This window comes from Alexandromys fortis, unplaced genomic scaffold, assembly GCF_014885135.2.
Source record: "Alexandromys fortis isolate MF-2015 unplaced genomic scaffold, M_Fortis_MF-2015_v1.1 scaffold_92, whole genome shotgun sequence".
NCBI lineage: Eukaryota > Metazoa > Chordata > Mammalia > Rodentia > Cricetidae > Alexandromys > Alexandromys fortis.
Genome location: NW_026067972.1, coordinates 1450302 through 1469566, shown reverse-complemented (window position 1 = coordinate 1469566; position 19265 = coordinate 1450302). Strand labels below are relative to the sequence as shown.

At 45.5% G+C, this 19265-nt stretch overlaps 2 protein-coding genes across 2 annotated transcripts in view; both read left to right on the top strand.

Annotated features, from left to right (window-relative positions):
• The window catches only part of Tmeff1 (transmembrane protein with EGF like and two follistatin like domains 1), an 81652-nt gene extending 70929 nt beyond the window's left edge, over positions 1–10723 (top strand). The window contains exons 9-10 of the mRNA XM_050156077.1: positions 6434–6592; positions 9593–10723. Coding sequence (XP_050012034.1) covers positions 6434–6592; positions 9593–9677 — 244 coding nt within the window. The 3' untranslated portion in view covers positions 9678–10723. The remainder of the gene's footprint in view (positions 1–6433; positions 6593–9592) is intronic.
• A 114-nt stretch (positions 10724–10837) lies between these two features.
• Positions 10838–19228, top strand: Cavin4 (caveolae associated protein 4). The gene is made up of 2 exons (XM_050156078.1): positions 10838–11607; positions 17137–19228. The coding sequence occupies exons 1-2, from the start codon at positions 11200–11202 to the stop codon at positions 17839–17841; spliced, it is 1113 nt and encodes a 370-aa protein (XP_050012035.1). The 5' UTR covers positions 10838–11199; the 3' UTR covers positions 17842–19228.
• The last annotated feature ends 37 nt before the right edge of the window (positions 19229–19265 follow it).

The window sequence follows — 19265 nt, the reverse complement described above, 5'->3', positions numbered from 1 at the left end:
TCTCTCTCTCTCTCTCTCTCTCTCTCTCTCTCTCTCTCTCTCTCTCTCTCCTCTCTCTCTCTTTCGAGATAAGGTTTCTCTGTAGTTTTTGGTTCCTGTCCTAGAACTAGCTCTTGTAGACCAGGCCGGCCTCAAACTCACAGAGATCCGCCTGCCTCTGCCTCCCGAGTGCTGGGATTAAAGGCGTGCGCCACCACCGCCCGGCTTCTGGTCTCTCTTGAACTCACTCCAGTAAGATTTGTCTCCAGCATCCTACAGAGCCTGTTCTTATGGCTGAAGTCAGTGGTCAAGTCTTGGTGTTAAATTCACATTCAGGTGGTTGACAGCATTTCCCATGTCTCGTGTGTTATTCTCTTGGCTTCTAAGATGAAACTCTCTTGTTTTTCTCCTGTCTCAATGGATCTTCTACTCTTGGCTGGTTTCCGCTTTGCCCCCTGACCTCACCGTGTTGTAGCGCACCTCGTCTTCTCCCTAAGTGACTGGATCCAGTCTTTGGGTCTTTTGTAGATGTCATTCAGTTCACATATATGCCAGTCCTTTCTCTTGAATCTGAGGTTCTTATCTGTGATTTCTTTACATTTCTGGTGGATGTCTGGCTCCGTCTCAGCTGAGCTAACCCTGATCTGTACTCCTGCCCCCGCACCACCGCCCTGGATCCATCTGCAAGTTCTTTCCTCCTAGTGGATGCCAACTCTGTCTCTTCAATTGTTTAGACAGACTACTACAAACACACCTTTGATGTCTTTCCCTCTTGTGTTCCCCATCTTATTGCCTGGGTATAACTCTTAGCTATTCTGTTTCAAAATATATCTTAACCAGAATTTCACTGCTCCTCAGTCCAGGCACCAGATCCTCATGCATATGTACACACACACACTTTTTATATAACCATTTAGTTTACTTATTATGCCTTTGGACTTCCACTAGAGGATAAGCTTTATATTTTAAAAAACATACTATTTTTTAAAAATGTGTGTGTATGTGTGTAGAAGTTCAGGCCCACAGCAGAGGTCCATCTCAAGTCTCCTTTATTGTTACCTTTCACTTCCTTTGAGACAAGGTAGATCAGGCTTGCTGGCCTGCAACTTCTGGGGCTTTTCCTGTCTCTGCTTCCCACAGTCCCATGGGATGATAAACTATAGTCTTCCATGTCTGACTTGTTTCACTGGGTGTCGAGGTTTTGGGTACCAGACCCTCTGAGAAACATAGTTTTTATTGTATCTGGCTTTATGTGGTTCTGGGGATCTGAACTCAGGTCGTCACGTTTGCAGTGAAGTGGTTTATTATTCCTCGACCCGTCTCTGTAGCCTGGGATTCTGCCGCTTTGTTGCAGTGTTTCCCTGAATGTGAAGCTGTAGTACTGAAACTTGGCAGTTACTCAGTAAAAGTGCTACATGGCTGAGCGGATGAATCAGTGTGTGAAGCCAAGGAACAGAAAGAGGTTACCAGGGGGGGCTGAATCCCTGGGTCCACCCTCAGTAGCAGAAGAAGCAATGGCAACTTAGAGCTTCACACTCCAGATGTTTGGACCGTGTAAAAGTCAGTTGTGGAAAGTGTTATCCGGGGGATGATGTGAATGAGGTATGTGGGTCCTTTCTGATACTCTGATTTTCATATCTGAGTTAAGCTGGACTGTCTGAGAGCCGCACATCTAGGGTATTGTTATAGCTCTCTGCGGAGCTGTTTTGATTTTACTGAGCTTTGACTTTGAGCCATTAGCCTACCATGAAGGACATTGTTTTAAAAGTCCCATGGGTCCTCATTACAGTATTGGATTTACTGCTGCTGTGCTGTTGAGAACTATACTCTCTCTATTAGAAGTTCCCCTCTTAGCACGAGGACCCGTGAAGGGAAGTTCCCTTGAGTTTAATAGCGGTAGCAACTGCTCCTCTGAAATGACGTGTTTGATTTTGTTTTATGGAGATTGCTTTTGTGTTGGTACTCTTTCCCTCTTCTCTGTCCCCCCCCCCTCTCTCTCCTCTCTCCTCCTCTCCTTTCTCTTCCCTTCCCCGCCCCCTCCCCTTCTTCCTCTCCCTCTCTACCCCTCCTTTCCAATCCAGTGGTCAGTTTCAACACATTTTTTAAATCCTATGCCCTTTACCCTTTGTTCCCAAATCTTAATGACCCAAGCACTAGGTAACCAGGAATCTATTTTCTGTCTCTGTAAGTAATTTATTCTAGGCATTTTTTCTTGAGTCAAGGTCTTATGTATCCCAGACTGGTCTTAAAGTCACTATTTAGCAGAGGCTGGCCTTGAACCCCTGTATTGGGGGTACTGGGAATCAAACTTGGCCTTATGAATGTTAGCCAAGTGCTCTACCAACTGAGTCACATTCTCTGCTCTATTCTGCATATTTCATGGAACTGGGATGATAAACTATAGTCTTCCATGTCTGACTTGTTTCACTGGGTGTCGAGGTTTTGGGTACCAGCCCCTCAGATCTCTCAGGGTTCAGAGAGAATGCTTTCAGAAAGCATGGGAATTAGAAAAAAAAAATCTGAGGGCAAAATGAATTCTCTACTATATACTTTCCCCCTTTATTCTCTTTATTGTTCTGTTTCTACTCTAATGAATCCTATCCTACTTCTAATTCCTCCTAGCTGCTTCTTCTATTCTAAAAACTCTTCTCCTAAAGGAGCCTTGAAATGATAAGGAAATTACAAGACTTACCTTCTCATTGGTCAAGAGCACATTCCTAGGATAAGTGATTAGGGAGCTGAGCCGTTGCTATGGCAACATATGGTCCCAAGGCCATAGGAAGAAGACTGTGACCAGACTGGGGGTGGGGGTGGGGGGGTCACAGTGCCCAATGACAAAGTTGAGACACAGGTCCATTGTTAGTAGACTGGCAAGTGAAAAATTGGCATGCTTTTCTTAGTAACCTTGGTTGGCCATCTGTGACTCTGACCTTGTGCAGAGCTGCAAGGTTTCAAACTTACGATCTATTTACAAAAAGGCCTTTTAGTCTAGTTTGAACTTGCTTTGAGGTGAACTAATTGTGAGCTCTTTGTGTGCAGTTCATCTGGCAAAAGAACAAGACAGGCTGCTAGGTGTCCACAGTCCTTGTGGGACAAATAGATCCAGTTATGAATCATGTCCCAGTATGTATTTTATATGTCAGAATTTAGTGTGTGTGTACATATATAGTTGAAAAGTCATCTTCCTGACCACCCACAATATATGTGCCCATAAGATGGAGATGCAACCATGAGATCGCACATACACATCACATGAGATTACACACTACAGTGCAGGTATTGGGGAGACTCCGAACTGCTTTAGCAAAAGTGAGTGAGCACAGTTTCCAGTCGACGGTCCTGCAGGCCTTGTCTGGACAGGATGAACCTCCATCAGAGAACCACTCCTCTGGTGGGCTGACATCTGAACACTAGTTACCGCCTGCTGTAACTCTCATGGCCCCTGACAACCAGGAAAGCTGTTTCTAAGCCTCACCAGTGTCTAGGTTCCATCCTGTGGCTGAGGGACAGTCTGCTGTGAGGATTGGAGCACATGTTTAAACTCAGCTGCCAGCTGATGAGTGCTGGATGTCACACACATTTGGACTGTTTTGAGTGATGTTGCCCTGAGCACTTGTGCTTTTGTGTGGATATAAGCTTTGATTTACTTGGGTAAATGCTAAAGAGTGGGGTTACTCAGTCAAATGCTAACTCTGTTTAACTTTTCGAGGACGACCAGTCTGTTCTGAAAGCATCTTTCCCATTTCCCATCCTGTGCCAGACCTCCTCTAGCTTTTGTAGTCACCTTGCTTTCTATTCAGGCAGCACTGTGGGTGTGATGCTAGCCCACTGTGTCTGCTGGTTTTTGTTTTGTTTTTGAATTAGAGTCTTGGGTTTCACAGGTAGTCCTTGAACTTGAAATCCCCGTCTCGGCCTCCTGAATGCTGGGACTTCAGGTATGTGTCATCGTATTTGACTCTCTTTTTGGCCAATTATATATCTTTTCTAGAAAATGGAGTTGAGATCCTTTGCCCCTTTCTTAATTAGTGGATTTTTTTTTTAGGATGTATGTTTTAAATCATACTTTCTTTAATCATTTTAAAAGCAGTTATTGTGTGTGTGTGTGTGTGTGTGTGTGTGTGTGTGTGTACGTACATGAGTGTATATACACGCACATGCACATTTGCTTGCCTGTGGACGTCAACAGGCAACTTGGGGGAGGGAGTCAGTTCTTGCCGTCCACCTTGTGAGGGGGCAAAGTCTCTCTTGTTCCTGCTGCTGCTGTGCTGTGTATTCCTGGCCAGCTTCAGGACAGCCTGTCTCCAGCGCCCGTCAGCTGCCGGTCTCCTCATCTCCCTGGATTACAGATTGTAGATGTGAGCCACTGCATTTGACACTTTCCCAGGGATCACACTTGGATCGTCAGGCTTACGGCGCTACAGCTGGCGACCCATCGCCTCAGCTACTTGTTTGCTTTCTACACGTTCCATGTAGTGTCTTGTCAAATACACAATTTGCTGGTGTGATTTTTCCTTTGTGTAGGCTGCCTTTGTACTTTCTTGATAATGTGAAGGTCTCCGGTTTGAATTAGCCCAGTTTATCTTTGTTGCTGAAGTTATGTTTTTTTGTTTTTGTGCTGGGTCTAAGATTACCGCCCGATCTGCAATCTGGGATCATTAAACCTTGTGTGTGTGGGTGTGTGTGTGTGTGTGTGTTTCTAACAGCCTGCTTTGTAGCTTTAGCTCCTACATTCAGACCTGTGACCTGTTGTCTTACCTTGATAAAAGTAGCATGACAAGAAGCAACTCGAGGGGGAAAGGGTTATCTCCTCTTTCGCCTCTAAATGTCACAGTCCCTTCTTGAGGGACACCAAGGCGGGAGCTAAGGCAGGAACTGGAGCAGAAGCCAAGGGGAAGACTGCGCACTGGCTTGATTTCAGGCTACCTTTCTTCTACCCCCCCCCCCTACCTACTAAGGAATGGTAGTGCCCGTAGTGGGCAAGGCCCTCCCACATCAATCAGTGATTAAAAAAAAAAAAAAAAAAAAAAGGCCACACAACTTGTAACAGTCCAGTCTGATGGAGGTGGTTTCTCAGCTGAGGTTTCCTCCTCTCAGATGGAGAAAACTAACCAGCACATCCGCTTTTAATTCACTTAGAGGTTGCAGAAAGGAAGAGGTTAAGAACCCAGTGCAGAACCTCCTGACAGGAGTCCAAGAACTCTGGAGAGTGAGTGAGCAAGCCCACACCACACCCGCTCCCCTGTTGCCCAGCACCCAGGTTTCCTTCCTGTTGTGGTTTGCATTTTACCACGACAGTGCTTCAGATCGTTTCGTCACAAAGTGTGGGACAGCAGTGAATATACCACTCGTGCCCCGTGAGTTCACGGTGGTGCCCCCTCCCTGCCGTGTGCTTTATTCATGGCTTCCGGTTGTTGTCAGCTCTAAATATCCTATGCGTTTCCCTATCAAATTATTATCACCAGCTGATGACGGCAGCTTTATATTTACCTTTAATTAGAATGAGAAGGTTTCTAAGATTAGCATCCACTTGACTGCTTTGCTCTGTTTGTTTAATAACTCACTTTCCTCTCCCCTGCATGTTAAGTGTTTATGCTGTTGGCACCGAGAAGCGTCTGGAATATAATTTGATGCTATGTCCATAGAATTGTGACTGGTTCTTCCTCTTAATTCAATAATCTTATTCCCAGGTATCTATCCTAGAGTATAACTACAGGGAAAATATAAATTTTGTGACTTCTTCCAGGGATTGCGGCACACCCTAATATCCCTGCTTCTGGGATGTGGAAGCAGGAAAATAGAGTTCTAGGTTGGTTTAGGGTATCTCCTGAGACCTGGTCTCAAAAAAAAAAACCAATAAATTCTCCTGTGTTTGTGGTTTGTTCAGCCATAAATGAGACATTTGTATCACACTGCTTTCCCCAAGGCTGAGGAAATGCTGAGGGTGGACAGATCGTAGACTCAGGTTCGGGGTGAAACAGCGTCTTCTGCACATGGCAGGTCCGGTGCACTTGTGAACTCAGTGGCTGTGGTCACCTGCACAAGACCTGTCAGGATCAGTCCAGTCAGCATTCCAGCAGGAAGAGCAGAGGGGCACCTGAGCCGCCACCCTTAACTGAGCCCTGTTGACATTGAGGCTGCCAGGAGAGGGGTCAGTTTCCTTTAAGGGTGTATGGTCCCTGGTAAATCGGCTATGTTCTGATGACTGTCTCACACCCTTATGTACACGGGCGGCACAGATTTGAACCCAGTGTGCTACTAATAAAAAAAATAAAGAAAAAGGAGGGGAACAAAGGACATGAAGTTGGGAGGGGGTGGGGGTATGAAGAAGTTAATTGGGGAGGATGAACCTGATGGAGCCACACTGTATGCGTGTGTGACATTCTCAAAGAATAAAACGTGCTACATTGAAAATGTAATTCTCACAGGGATTACTCCCCGCCCCCCCCCCTTGCAGATGCGAATCCGGCTACACCGGGCAGCACTGTGAGAAGACGGACTTCAGTATTCTCTACGTAGTACCAAGTCGGCAGAAGCTCACGCACGTCCTCATCGCAGCCATCATCGGAGCCGTACAGATCGCCATTATAGTCGCGATTGTCATGTGCATAACCAGGTGGGTAATGGCCGTAGAGTGGTGACGTTCAATTGTGCCCTGGAAGGTGTAGATCAGAGCAAACCCTGCAAGCATTCCCCCGGGTAAGGAGCCTTAAGCTGGCCAGTTCATCAGCCACACTTCTAGTGTCTAGTCCGCCGGACAGGATTTCTCGTGGGTCTGACTTCTCTCTGTCTTGCTTCTTTAGAATATGCGTAGGAACTCATTCCCAGAGCTAGGGACCTACCTGGGCTATCGGCAGAGGAGGTGTGGGAACAGTCCATGTGGTCAAGGAGGCTAGGGAGCTTAGAGCTGTGGACTAGGAGCGCTGAATTCAGGGACAGTGGTTGAGTCGGAGTTTCTGGAATGCATCCACAGAGGAGCCATGCAGCAATAATTTAAGTCTTGCAGAACTGTGTTTTATGGCCTGAGAATATACTTTACCTGTAGTAAGTATAGTAAGAAAGAAAACAGCCATCAACTTTATAGATAGCCTTCTCTGACTATATCCGGATTACAGTGGTAAGTTAAAAAAAAAAGCTTTGAAATGCTGTGCTCCAGGACAGGCTCCAAAGCTACAAAGAAACCCTGTTTCAAAAAGAAAAATATTGTGTTAAAAATAAAGCACACGGGCCAGCGAGAGGGCTGGTGGATTAAGGCTCTTGCCACCAACCCTGATACTCTGAGTTTGATCTCTAGGACCCACATGGTAGAAGGAAAGAACCTCTCAAAGTTGTCCTCTGATCTATACACACACACACACACATACACACACACACACACACACACACTAAATGTAAAAAATTAAGAGCATTTATTCTATGTGAAAAGACTTACCTGCAGCACAGTTGACAGTAAATGGGTGTCTTTCAAATGAGGAGGAATGTGTCCGGCCAGACTGGAATTTACAGTGAACAGGGAGTCAGAGCACATCAGGTGGGAACCGACAAGCTGGTTGGATGGATAGGCCTTCTATCCAAGGCCTGGAAAAAGATCTTCAAGTAGTCCCAGCACCCTGGAGCTAAAATGATAAATCTGGAAATGATGGAAAAACGTTCTCTGAGTAGCGGATATTTTTCATGAAGTTTAGGCACTAAAGTCGGTGTGCTTTATTCCACAGAACAGATGATCTGCCTTTAGGCGAGACTACTGAGCATCAGATTGGGCAGTAGATCAAAGTAGGGACATAATGGCATAACAAACAATGACAACAGGAAAAGAAGATGGGGGAAAAACATTTAACAGCCTAGCCAGCTGTGGCCATTTAATACAGGCTCAGAGGTTAACTACTTTGCCTGTGGCCACTCGGCTAGCACAGGGAAGTGACTGGGTTTGGATCCCGTGTGTGTGTGTGTGTGTGTGTGTGTGTGTGTGTGTGTGTGTGTGTGTGTGTGCGCGCGCGCGCGTACGTGATTCTTCTGCCATTCCTCTTTGAGCAGAAGCCGTCCAGGAGGCAGGACCCTGGTGAGTCCTGCTGGGAATAGGTCAGCCAGATAAGACCGCTGCATGGGGGCAGGAACCAAACTTGCTTTGGTTGAGGTTTAGTGTGTTTGAACCATATTAAAGTCCATGTGCAGGACTGATTGAACTGGGGGAGGTGGGTGATAAGGGCAGAGCATTTAGGGCATCCGTAGAGGCACACACAGCGTGGTAGGGAGAGGAGTAACACTGTCCTGACGTTTGTTCCCTATTAAGGCCACCTTTCCTGTAACATAACGGAACACAGCCTTTCCCCACCCTGCTCCCGAATGGCTCTCTGTCTTGTGTGGAATACTGTGATGACATTCTTGGACCACACCTCTGAATTTTTAAGGCACGCCTCTCCCATGTAGGCCATTAGGAGACAGCTGTTCATCCACAATGGCTGTTGCTTATGAGGAATCTTCCTTTTAATGGATGTTCCTACTGGCCCACTTATCTGTGAGTCGTGGTTTCTTCTTTTATGCTCGGAATCTTCTTTTATGCTTTCAGACCCCTAGAATGACAGATTGGCAGGGACTTTGGACGCGTCTCAGCCAAACTCTTTACTGTGTAGAAGGAAAAACCTTGGTCCCAGGAACTTGGAGCTCCTCCTGTTCATGGTGGTTTAGTGGCAGTCAGAGCCGGTTGCTTGGCCCGTCATTCAGCTCCTTCATTATGAAATGGATGCCATCCCAGCCTTGTCTCCATCAGACTATTTTTGTAAGGATTAGTGAGAGAAAATCCTTTGAAACCATCATAAATGTTGTCATTAAGGCTTTTAAGTTAAATCAGTCAGTCCTCTTTGAAATTGAATAAAAAGCATGAAACCAGCTCATTCCCAGGCACTGTTTCCACCAAGGGGCATTGAATTTGCACAGGTGGCCTAGGATAGTAGTAGGCGGTTACTACTACAACCAGTAGGATCCAAAGGCAAAACACAGCGTTCCCTTCAGCACCTTTGCTCTGCATTAACACATTCTTTTGTCCTGAGATTTGTTCTACATCAGGGCCACATTCACTGAGATAGAGGACCTGTCCTGGGTTCTCTCAGCTGAGGGTCCCCGTTTCCAGTGCGGTTCTGTGGCCTGCTGCAGCAGGTGCACACCAGCTCCTCCTGTTTTCTTGAGTTAGAGGACTTGAGTGCACACCGTGTGAGATTATCAGCGCAGTGCTACTTGGTCTCCAGCGAAACATTTCATGTCATTTTGGTGCCGTGATAACGCTCAGGGGAAATGGCCAGGTCAGCATCTTTCCCACCGTCACAGTGATTCGTCACCGGAACCGAGCAGCTGCCAGGCCAGAGAGGCGGGCGTCCTTCTCAGAAATGTCTGTCAGCAGCGTGGGCACCGTTCCTAATTCACGAGTGTGATCCCTCCCAACGCCCAGCCATTTAGCAAAGAACAAACAGCCGTTATGTCTGTCCTCATCTTGCCTTGAAATAAACAGTGTCTTGTTTCGTTTCCTAACTCGGTGCAGTGTGTGAACCGGGTATTACTTTGACATGGTTTAAACATTCTTAGCTAAATAATTTTTTTTTCTTTCTGTGTTTTCGTGCAACAGAAAATGCCCCAAGAACAATAGAGGCCGTCGGCAGAAGCAAAACCTAGGCCATTTTCCTTCAGACACTTCATCCCGGATGGTGTGAACTGACTTTTATATGCACACTGACCATGTGATGTACATTTATTACGTCTTTTTTTAAAGAATGGAAATATTTATTTCAGAGGCCTTATTTTTGGACATTTTTAGTGTAGTACCGTTGGCTCGTATTTAGAGTATTTAGCTACAGCAGTTTTGGACTGTTTAGTAGTCTCCGTTTTATGTTTTTAAATACAGAAATCGGTTTCACGAATTTGTACCACATGGTAATACTGAGAATTGTTCTTTCCCCGTGGAATGTAATATTTTTGCAAAGACGGACGGACCCGCTTCACAGTGGCTGTAACGTCAGACTTCTCTCCAAGGACCACAGCAAACGGCAAAGCATGAACTGAAAGTAAAGATGTTTACAGATCCCTTTTCTTACAGAAAACAAAAATCTAGAAGACACTGTGTTTAAATAGATATCTAAATGTTTTTGAGATTTAGCACCTGCTTTTTTTTAGACACTGCCCCTTTATTGCATGAGCTGCAAAGCTGTGTGTGTTAGTTGTAACATATTTATAAGCTGTACGAACTGGAATCGACGATTTCTCTCTTTGAAGACATAGTTCTGATAATTTGGAAAGATACCTGGGAATTAATGACGGAGCAGCTCATTGAAAATAGATTTAGATATTGTCAAGATAGTCTGTTTAACGAGCAGATTGGAATAAAACCTACTTATCAGTTAAACTACTTTAATCCACATCCACTTTTAAACATGGCATTTGTTTTAATAGAAATACACAAATCGTATCCGTGTTTGTGAATACCATGCAGAAATAATTGTTAATGATTGGTGTTCTGAAAGTGAGCTTCAGAATGACCCGAGACCTCTGATTCAAATTTGTCCTGTAGTAGCCCTATTAATAGATTGTTGCTGTTCAAGGGTCTGAAATGTGAGTAGAATGTGTCGAGGTGTCTAATGTGTAGCCTGGCTAGTCAAAATTATGCATGTAGGGTTTAAAGACTATGTTCAAACTTAAATAATAATTTTAATAATTTGATTTGGAAAAGCATGTTATAATATAATGTTTTCACTATATGGTCTGCTTTGTGTGTTTATTTCTTGTATTCTTTGGTACTGGTCTATTAGTATTTGCGATAGGTGAAATGAACAGCAAAGGAAGACTGCAGTCCACAAGAGTTGTACAAACTATTGCTTGAAATGATCCAAAGAGAAAATCTTTGCTCAGTGTTCCAAGCTGCTTGGCTTGCAGGCTTCTTATGAGTAACACGGTGACTTCAGTGAACTTCAGACAGCTTTCCCTTCCCACCCACACGGTCTTATTTGAGGTCCTTAGTCAGTCGGCAAGCATGTTTGGAACTGGCCCCGGTGCTTTGCAAGGGCTCGTGTTACAGGACGGTCACGTATGGGCATTTGTAGTTATAAATACTTGACCACTCTCCAGGGTGCGGTTTTCAGCCCTTAAAGCAGCTTCGTGTAGCCTGCTACCGAGCCGACTTTTGGCTTCGAGTATAGGAATTGGTTGCTGTAGGACATCTTCTGCTGAGGAAGAAGTAAGATGGAGCACAACGGGTCTGCTTCCAGCGCTGGTAAAATCCACCAGAATCGATTGTCAAGTGTGACTGAAGATGAAGACCAAGACGCCGCTCTTACGATCGTGACCGTGCTGGACAGGGTGGCCACCGTCGTGGACAGTGTGCAGGCCAGCCAGAAGAGAATAGAAGAGAGGCACCGGGCGATGGAAAACGCTATAAAGTCTGTCCAGATTGACCTGCTGAAGCTCTCACAGTCCCACATCAACATGGGCTACATCGTCAACAAGCTGTTTGAGAAGACCCGGAAAGTCAGCGCTCACATCAGGGACGTGAAGGCCAGGGTGGAGAAGCAGCAGGTCCACGTAACCAAAGTTGAAAGCAAGCAAGAAGAAATAATGAAGAAAAACAAATTCCGCGTGGTAATATTCCAGGTAAGCTTGCGCTTGTGTTCAGCTACATGACTGTAGTCTCTGTCACGTCTCAGCCACCGTCTGTGGTATGTCGTGGAGCTCGCTGAGTAGCCACCTCAGGGTAGAGCCATTCCTGCTAACCGACACTCTGCCATCCGTGAAGCCTGAGCTTCTTAACTGGTCATGTAATGTGAACTGTGGCTTGCGGCTCAAGCTATTTCTTCCCTTTGAAACTTAATTCTGTCAGTTTTTTTTTCTTCAGTATTTGAGTCCTATTAAGCATAGTGACCCAGTAGACTTCAGAATGCTGGAGCCAAAAGGGTCCTAAGAAATCTCAAGTTAAAAAACCGTCTTTGTTACCTAAAAGAAGAAACTGGGACGGGCAGAGGATGTAGGTCAGTGTCAGTCAAATTGTTTTTGCTTTTTTTTTTTTTTTTGTTTTGCTAAGTTCCTATCACTGCTCAATACTTTAAAAAATTGGAGCGTACCTGTGGCAACACGGAATGTCTGCAGTACTCTTTTGAGCTCTTGTAAATGAAAAGGGACGCGTTAAACTCTTTCCCCCTCATTAGGAAAGAATAATGAAGAGAGAAGAGTTTCTAGACTACAGAGTAGAAGAGATCAGGGCTCCTTTCTCAGCCGTCTAAACAGTGGCCATCACGGAACCGTAAATCCAGAGTGCGAATGTTAGAATGGGCGGCTTTCCCTGTCCCGCTATTGGGGGAAGTAGCCGGCACCACGTGCTAGAAGGCGTTCTTGATAGTGTATATTATGAACTTTACAAATTCCCAAGTCTTCGGGCCCCCAAATTTCATGCCGGGGAGTTGGTTCTAAGCGTAAAATCATTAAGTCATTAATTAAAGTAATTAATGGGAATGTCCATCAGTACATGTGCACAGCGATACACTTTTAAAAAGCGGAAGTCCGTGGCATAGACCCCCTAGAAGAATAAAACACGAAATGAAGTGCAGACACAGTTGGTGGGAACATCAGGGTCCATACCCTTCCTGTTCTCCGTGCCTTGATCAGGGCTCCAGAGTGCTCTGCTGAGTGGTCGAGTTACGCTGGAAAGGGAGAGCGGTATTTGGGACTTGTTTCGGAGTTCACAGGTTATTGAGGATAATAGAGAGGAGAGAGAGAGAGGAGGCGCTTATTTCAAAGATAGAAGAGTGGACCAGTGTCCTTTTCTATCACCCTTCCAGGCCTCTGGAGGCCTTTCTCTGGGCTTAAAAATGTCACCTGCTTCAGGTGTCAGTTCCAGTGTCAGAGCAGACAGTGGTGAGCTGGGAATGGGACTGCGGAACAAATCCACTCACCTCACAGGGGCGCCAGCCCCTGCCTGGGTTCTTACCCTTCACTGGCATGTGTTATGTCAGGAGGTACACTTGGAGTCCCTGGGTCTGGGGACCAGGTTTCCCACAGGATTGACAGAAGCCCCAGCAAGGAAACAAAAATTCCAGCTGGTCCCATTCACCGAAGTAATTCTTTCTCTGACTCCCGTTTCTCTGTAACTTTCTGCCATTTTCTGTCTTTGGACCCTGCAGTTTCGTGAAGGAACTGAGCGGCAAACCTCTTCTTTTAGGATAGAATATCTTGATGAATCTGTGAAATTACACAAGAATTTGTCAGAAAAAAAAAAACAGTTGCTATCTTTTATACGTGTACAGGGAAAATATGAGGTCTCATATTATGGGCATAGGACTCAGATTCATGTACTTGTTATACATTAGAATATATGTAGGTGTGTATGATATTTACATGATTATTTTTAGCTGTTAAAATTAGCTATAATCAATTCTCATAGTTTTTTTGAAGATTTTCCCTTCTAATTTATTTCGAAACCAAGCTGGTCAGCTGAAGTGTATCTTCATTTTCATTTGAGATTTTCCTTATATTTCCCCTGGGCATATCTTGTTGATAATCTCTTATATTGATGACAGGGATAAACTTGGTAACAAGGGATAATAATAAAAACAATATCAGATAAACAAAATATTGGTATCCTACCCTTTGCAGTTGTATATGGTTAAGCTTTTGCCAAATTCTGGATGTTGGCATTTAAAAATGGCGTGACATTCTTACCCAGGTCGTTTCTCTTTGAACACTCGTTCACCCTGGTGACCTCTCTCATGCTTGGCGTGGGCCACAGTGTATCTTCTCATAGTTCCAGTAACTTTTTAAAGCACAAGTCTGTGGTTACCTAGTAAGTTTCGGAACATCCTCAAATAAGTCCCAGAGTTCTCTGCACCTAAAATGCCCCATCTGTGTTAATTTCCTATTAATTCAATCTCACTTTACTCTGACCCACAGTTTTTGTTCTGTTGCAAAAACAATTCTTTAGATCAGGTGTGCTGGTGCACACCTATAGCCCTTGCACTCATGAGGAGGAGGCAGGAGGACTGGGAATTCAAATACAGAGTTTGAGGCGTACCTGAGCCCCGTGAGACCCTGTCTCAAGAACAATAAAACGTGACCTGGATTTTCATATCCAAATGTGGCTGTATTCATATGCCAACTATAATTCACCCCTACGACCTTCCATTATCTGCACAGTGTTTACCCTTAGCGCACAGTGGCAAGGATTCATAAGGACTGGGATGGATTTCCAGGCAAGGACTTTTTCTAGCCTTGCCGCTCTGTGTTCACCATTGTTTTAAAGCCTGATTTTGTACTGTCTGTGGTGCATCTGAGGAAAAGGGCGAGTGATTCCCGTTTCCCTGTGTCTGGTGCCTTCCCTGCAGCATTGTGAGGATCTCTACCTACCAAGCCATACCCTGGGGCTCTTTCCTTGTTTAATCAAACCTTCTCAGGCTCGTCCAACCCACACGGTTGCTGGGCTGCTCCCCACAGCAGGTGCAGGAAGGAGAGGAATAACTTCACCGCCTCTAACTGATTCATCAGGAAGTTATGAGACGCCCACTTCTGCCTCTCTCGTTGGGGAGAGGGAGGCTCATGGGCACTTGGATCTTGTAGCCAAAAATGTAATTTAAGTTAAGGAAAAAGATTCTAAGGATGCCATCCTGGCTCTCAGGCTGGTTATATTTTAGGGTGTGTGCAAGCATCCTCCTTGTGTATTTACCAAATCTGTTTGTTGAATGGAATCAACGTGGATCTCAAGTATCAATGCTGGTTGGTTTTTTGTTTTGTTTTTCTTTCTTTCTTTCTTTTTCTTTTTTCTTTTCTTTTTTCTTTCTTTTTTTTTTTTTAGAAATTAGAACTCATGGTCCAGTTTTTAAAAATCTCACAATTCCCAAAGTTGCCTGTTATGTTTTAGAAATAATCTCTAAGTAGCACACCAGGTTCCTTTTACCCATACCCTGTGCTGGCTTCTCTACTCTTGGCAGAGTTTGTTTTTCTCCTAAACCAGTTTTTCCTCAGCCTTGGGGGTCCTGCTCTCCTGGTGTCCTGTCTTCTTCACTGGCTGGTGGTTTTTGTTTCCTCACTCATGTATAGGTTCAAAATCCCCTAACATTCTAAAATCAAAACCTGAACATTTCCTTCCTTCCTTCTTCATTTCTTTCTTCTAACAGGATTTTACTGTATAGTCCCGGTATTGAACTTGTGATCCTCCTGCTTCAGCCACCTGAGAACTGGGGGTATAGTTATGGACCACCATGTCAGCATAATAAAACTTTTAAAATGACTCATTTGTCAGGGGACTTGTCTTGTCCTGAAGTCATTCTGGGAATAGTATATTATCTATTGTAGTTTCCCAAAGTCAATTTAATTCTGAGTTTTGAGAAACCCTTTTTTCTCCGAGGAGTTTTGAATGAAACACCACTCTGTCTTCTGATCGCTTGACTTGAGAGAGAGAGAGAGAGAGAGAGAGAGAGAGAGAGGAGAGAGAGAAAGTGTGGGCACACATGTGCTCTATAGCATGTGTATGGAATCCAGAGAACAACTTTCGGGAACTGATTTTCTCCTTCCAAGGGATCTGAACTCGGGTCATCAGGCTTGCTTGATGTACTTTTTACCTACTGAGCCCAAACACTTCCCCTCTGCCTTGCTTTTTTTATGTGGGCTTTGGAGGCTGAACTTGGGTTCTCACATGTGGCAAACACTTCAACTGAGCTCTCTAGTGCATGAGTTCCATGCCTCTTCATTTCATCGCTGTATTAATGGTTCTTGAGTGCCTGTTTCTGGCCCTTACCTCCCTCCTGAGTCCCAGTTACTCAGCCTCTCTGTCTGCATACCCAGTGCCCATTCCAAAGACAGTGTCCCACCCTTCCTTCCCAGTTCCTTCTCTGGCTTCTGTGCCTCAGTTAATGGTGGAGTCCTCTCTCTGTTGATTTAGCAACAGGTTCTATGGGTTTGACCTTCAGAGCACCTCTGCAGTCAGAAGACGTCTCTCCCCTTTCTCTGCCCCCCCCACACCTTCCCTTTGCTTAAGCTCAGTACTGTCCAGTCATTGTTCTTGCTTGTCTTACCCCGTGGCTTGCTTTCAGCAGGGTGGCCCTTGTACAGCATACAGCATGGGTCAAATCATGTCTTTGCTGTCCTCAAAACCTTGAGAAGTCTTCCTGTCAGAATAGTAACTCTTGTCCTTACTATTGGCCAACAGGGCCTCTCCTGACCTGGCCTTCTTAACTCTGTACTTGGGGGAAGTTGGGACATTTGAATTGATTCTTGAGGAAAGCTGTCATTTGTGAAGCTAAGAAAGGGAAAGGGGTATTGGAGACAGAAGCAGGCACACATACGAAGGTGGAGGGCGTGCGTGTCTATTTGACACTGAGATACGGCATTGCTCTCTGCAAATGTATTTGGGCAACATCCATACTCACCCTGGGATTTACATCCAGGGTGCCATAGGGTGCACTCCTCTTGTGCAGAGGGTTCACAACCTTCCCTTTTTGAGGCCCTCAAGAATGGAGCATGCGTCTGGGCTGGAGAAGAGAGGAAGTAGGGTCATGTCAGAACTTTCTAAGCATCCTGCAAAGGTTCAGGTTCTCTCCTTGAGCACTGATGGGGCTCTTAGAAGTCTTCAGTGGGTTATAACCAGACTGTGCGGTAAAAACAGTTCTCGGGAAATTCTCAGATAATGGTCTGCAAGGAGAGGGACTGGAGGGGATTTGATGGCCCAAGCTGAGACCTGAGGTCCCGATGAGCTGAATTAAGACATGGGTGGAGGGGGGGGGGAGAAGCAGACATTTTTTTGCAGTGTTATTGGTAGGACTTGATGACTAGTTGATCGTGGGACAAGAGGGTGAGGAGTATTGGGGTGATGTTTGAGGTCCCTGCCTTGTGTGACACCCAAGTGGTCACTGGTGCTGGGAGAGAAAGGGAAGGAAGTTCAAGTGGAGAGCGTGATGGGTGGCCTTGAGGTTGGCACCTCTCACTGAAAGATGCCTGTGCTGATGGAGAAGCTTGTCATCTCAGGAGTGGGGAAGCTAAGGAACAGTATCTGTGAGACAAAAGCCAACGGAGAGAGACCCTGAGAAATGCAGCCTGGGGACAAACAGCATGGAGGAGGGCCGTAAGGTGCGGCCAGAGGTGACAGCTGGTGCCTGCCATGCAGGAATCACTCACATGCCTTCTTCTTCTGCCCTTCAGGAGAACGTTCGGTGCCCCTCATCCCTGTCTGTTATTAAAGACAGAAGCCTGCCTGAGAACCAGGAGGAGGAGGAGGAGGAAGTCTTTGATCCCCCGGTAGAGCTCTCCTCGGATGAAGAATATTACGTTGAAGAAAGCAGATCCGCCAAGTTTAGGAAGTCAGGCAAGGAGCACATTGATCATATCAAGAAGGCATTTTCCAAAGAGAACATGCAGAAGACGCGGCAGAATTTTGACAAGAAAGTGAGTGGAATTAGAACTAGAATCGTCACACCCGAGAGGAGAGAGAGGCTGCGGCAGTCAGGGGAGCGGCTCAGACAGTCGGGGGAGCGGCTCAGACAGTCAGGGGAGAGGCTCAGACAGTCAGGAGAAAGATTTAAGAAATCAATTTCAAATGCTGCCCCCTCAAAGGAGGCTTTCAAGATACGCAGCCTTAGGAAACCAAAGGATCCCAAGGCGGAGAGCCAGGAGGGAGACAGAGGGATGGGCGTGGACATCATCGCAGGTAGCCTGGCGCTGGGGCCCATCCATGAGTTCCACCCTGAGGAGTTCAGTGAGACAGAAAAGGAGGTGGCCAAGGTAGGGTACATTCCCCAAGAAGGAGGCGATCCCCCACCTCCTGAGCCTTTGAAGGTGACTTTTAAACCTCAGGTGAGAGTAGATGATGATGAATCGCTCCTGTTGGATTTAAAGCAGTCCTCGTAGAGAGGAATTAAGTGTGAGCATCGATCTCAAGTCACGTGGTCATGGTTTGAATAGGGTAGTCATTTTTTAGTCACACACAGTAGGAAGGCAAATGGTACAAAACCTTCACTTCTTACCTTTAAAGTTCTAAAGATTATAAAAACGTTATATACACAGCTTTCTTATAAGTTCCTCGGAAACTTATAATTCTGTTTCCCCTGATAATATATATCACTCTGATAGCTTCCCCCCCCAGTGTCACACCTTCTTGTGGCAGTTCTTGGCCAATTAGAACATAGTTGATGGCTCAGGTCATTTAGATGCTTGGTTACCTGTAACACAGGAGGGGTGAATCTGTGCTCCAGCAAACTGTAGCTTTGGGTCAGGATTAACAAGTCCAGTCTCAAAGGGGAGTAGCTGATGAGCATATTGTGTTATCCAGATGTTCACATCTGGAGATTCATTAGTGGATTAGTAGCCATACACCTTATGAAGCTCTTCAGTGAAGGAATGAAAAAAAAAAAATTGGGTGTGAGCATTTAGCTGTGGCATCCTAACTTTCTTGCTGGTGAGCTGCTCAGCCTGTTGCCATTTAGTTCCAGTGATGGAAATGGGGAGTCATGTGCTTGTCATGTGCTTCTCTGAGGACTTGAGATCTGAGGGTCTGTCACAGAGTGTGTGCGAGCAAGACACACATTCAGTGGAGAAGCATGAACCACACCGCTGCCTCTAACAGGACTTAACAGGTGCATCTTTGAAGAAGCCCTCGGTACCAGGCACTGAGGCCCAAGCTGAGCAGAAACTGATGTTGTACTTTGCAAGACTTTTCATAGCTTGGAGAGTGAAAAATAAATGTTTGGACGGGCACTTTTTCGTTAAAGACTGAAACCAACCTTGGACTTTTAGTGGGGTCCTAACATATTCCTCGGAAATCCGTGCCTAACTGCCTTTAGATTTGGATGTGGGGTAGACTAGTGCAGGTTCTGTGTGCGCAGCATGGGGTGGAAATCTGGGGCTCGGTTGTGGCTTTTTAAAAGTCTGCCCTGATGTAGGCATAGACAGGACCTTTAATACTTCCTGTTTTCCAGAGCGAACCCTACAGGGCTAGCATGTTCCAAACAGTGCCCTTGAGTATCCCTCACAGTCACTTTGGAGGATACCGGGTCCCACTTAGCTCTAGATCTGTGCAGTTAGGAAGTACATCCCACTGCCCGCCGAGAGAAAATCACACCAGTTCCACACTTCTGGCACACTGAAGGCTTTGGATCGTTTTTTGATATGGAAGAGATGGTAGGATTTTTGATAAACTTTTTATTGACATCCAGTTTAATTTTGAATAATTGTGTAGTAGTTAGGAATATGCAGGCATGGGAGCATATGTCTGCTGCCCAGCACTGACCACACTGAGACAGGAGGATCATGAGTGAATTTGAGTGAGCCTGGAT

Coding starts and splice junctions, on each gene's coding strand:
- Cavin4 (XM_050156078.1), top strand. CDS start 11,200: ATGGAGCACAACGGGTCTGCTTCCAGCGCTGGTAAAATCCACCAGAAT. Junction 11,608..17,136: donor TCCGCGTGGTAATATTCCAG/GTAAGCTTGCGC, acceptor TCTGCCCTTCAG/GAGAACGTTCGGTGCCCCTC.